This window comes from Apis dorsata, unplaced genomic scaffold (assembly GCF_000469605.1).
Source record: "Apis dorsata unplaced genomic scaffold, Apis dorsata 1.3 scaffold_636, whole genome shotgun sequence".
In the NCBI taxonomy this organism is placed as follows: Eukaryota; Metazoa; Arthropoda; class Insecta; order Hymenoptera; family Apidae; genus Apis; species Apis dorsata.
The window spans coordinates 90,727-92,799 of NW_006263829.1; the positions used below are offsets into that span (position 1 = coordinate 90,727).

General features: G+C 44.5%; 1 protein-coding gene across 1 annotated transcript in view; it reads right to left on the reverse strand.

Moving 5' to 3' along the window:
• Positions 1-1,720: 1,720 nt before the first annotated feature.
• LOC102672357 (semaphorin-1A-like) overlaps positions 1,721-2,073 on the reverse strand; it is a 42,137-nt gene continuing 41,784 nt past the window's right edge. Inside the window, exon 10 of the mRNA XM_006621767.2 lies at positions 1,721-2,041. Within this exon, the coding sequence (XP_006621830.1) occupies positions 1,721-2,041 (321 nt within the window). The remainder of the gene's footprint in view (positions 2,042-2,073) is intronic.

A 2,073-nucleotide genomic window follows, 5' to 3' on the forward strand; every position in this document is an offset into this window, starting at 1 on the left:
TAAATCGATTTATAACACGTCCCAGCCAAAAATACATAACTTCTCGAAGACGTTACAACGCGGTAAATGTTTCTTCCATATTTTCATTTCTTTTTTTTTTTCTTTTTTTCATTTTAATAACCGTACTCGTGCCTCAAACACTACAATTCTCTCTTGCTAATAACCAATATACTCACAGCACGGCAATAAGTGCACAACAATACTTCGAATAAGTCTTACATAAGTCTCTATTATATCTCTCTCAATCTCTCTTTCTCTCTTTCGCTCTCGCTCGCTCTCTTTCTCACCCTTTTTTTTTTCATATTCACCACTCCCCCCCCCTTCCTCTATCGAATATTTCATTTTTTTTTTTAAACGAAACGCATAAATGAGGCACTTGCCCGAATCTATACCGGCCGCATTCTCCCGTTCCTGTTTTTTTTTATAGATCAGAAATTTGCCAACAATTAATATACGGAAGGCACGCCTCGTCTCCCGCGAATGCTTTCGAAACGTCCCTCCACGAGGTCACGTTTCTCAAACTTCAACCCCTTCTTTTAAATACCTTTTCTCTTTACAAAATCATCTCCTCTTTACACTTCTTAACTTTTTATATTATATTCTCGTTAAACTATCATTGAACTATCTTGAACCTTGTCTCTAGGATCAAAGCGAATTTGATAGGAGTGTTTTATAGCAAGCGATTCTTTTTTTATTTTTTCNTCTCTCGTAAAACGAATCTTGTTCGATAAGTTTTCTTTTCATCTTGTTTAGTTTATTTCCCTTGTTACTATTCCCGCGGTCGAGGGGCGAAAGTTCACGGAGGGTAGTTTGAGAAACGTGGTGGCAAGACGCTTCGTCTACGTCCTTAAATCACCGCGGTTCTAAGCACCTAAGCAGGCCACTGCTACGAACACAGAACTCTCCTCAGATCGTATCACATTACACAGTTACGAGTCCGATCCTTTGTCCCATCGTCGTTGTTTGCTTTGTTTGATACTCCATCAATTTTTTTTTTTGTGTGTGTCCCTTCATTTCCCATATGTATTCCCTCCATTGCCGTACTAGTGAGAAACGGAAAGGAAGAACTCGAAAATCGTTCGAATTCTGTACAAAAATTAGCTCAAGTTGTGTTGGAGCGTCCGACACGCGATGCCGCGCTTATATTTAAGACATTCGGAGAGAGCCTGAATTGTGAATTATTATCTTAAAAAAATAGTTCCAAAGTACGCGTGTGTCTCTGTTCTCGCGGTACATATATGTATATCAGACGATACGACACGTGACACCGGAAGCACGTGGCCTTGCAACGTACCGGTCGTTCTGTACACATGTGGTCGTATTGAACGACGACGAAAATGAAATCCTCTCGAGTACACCACATCCTCGAGACATCTCAGGTAACGCCGACACTTAGGTATGCAATAATAATATCGTGGTCTTCCCTTGCGTGAACCCGCAAGGAACAAAAAGTTCTCCCTTTAATCATCAGGAAGGACGATCATCGGATAGGAGAACGATCATCTATGTGAACCGTTCTCCAAGAAAGAACCAAATCGACCAGTCACAGTTTCCTTCCAAGTAATTGCCCGTCGATCTTCCAAGCTTCAATCGAGCATCTCCTTCCTTCATTTCGTCGGCAGCCAAGACAACAGCGTCGTCCCTTTTACGTTTTATCGCGCGTCACTCGATCGACCCAACGTTCTATCCTTCGTTTGAATCCGAAAGGGGACAGCCGTTGTCACTTGCGCGCCGTTTCGTACGTTAATCCACGGCGGAAGAACATGGAACTCGCCCCAACGCGTTTCTTCCGACAGCTGCTCGACCGCCTGAACAATCGATCCTCCCCGTCCGCCATCGAGCGCGATCTAGGTGGCGGGCTTCGTCTGGCGTCGTACTGGTTCGCAACGTACATGATCATGTCGTTGAAATTCGGCAGGAACTGTGGATTGAACAGGGAAAGGATCCTCTCGTTCAACTCTCTCGGGTCTCTGGTCGGAACCATGTAGTGATCCCGCGTGCCCGCCGACTCGTCCCCCCGATTAAAATCGTTGAGGGCGCGCTGACGATGCCCGCGGCAAAGATCGTCGAGGC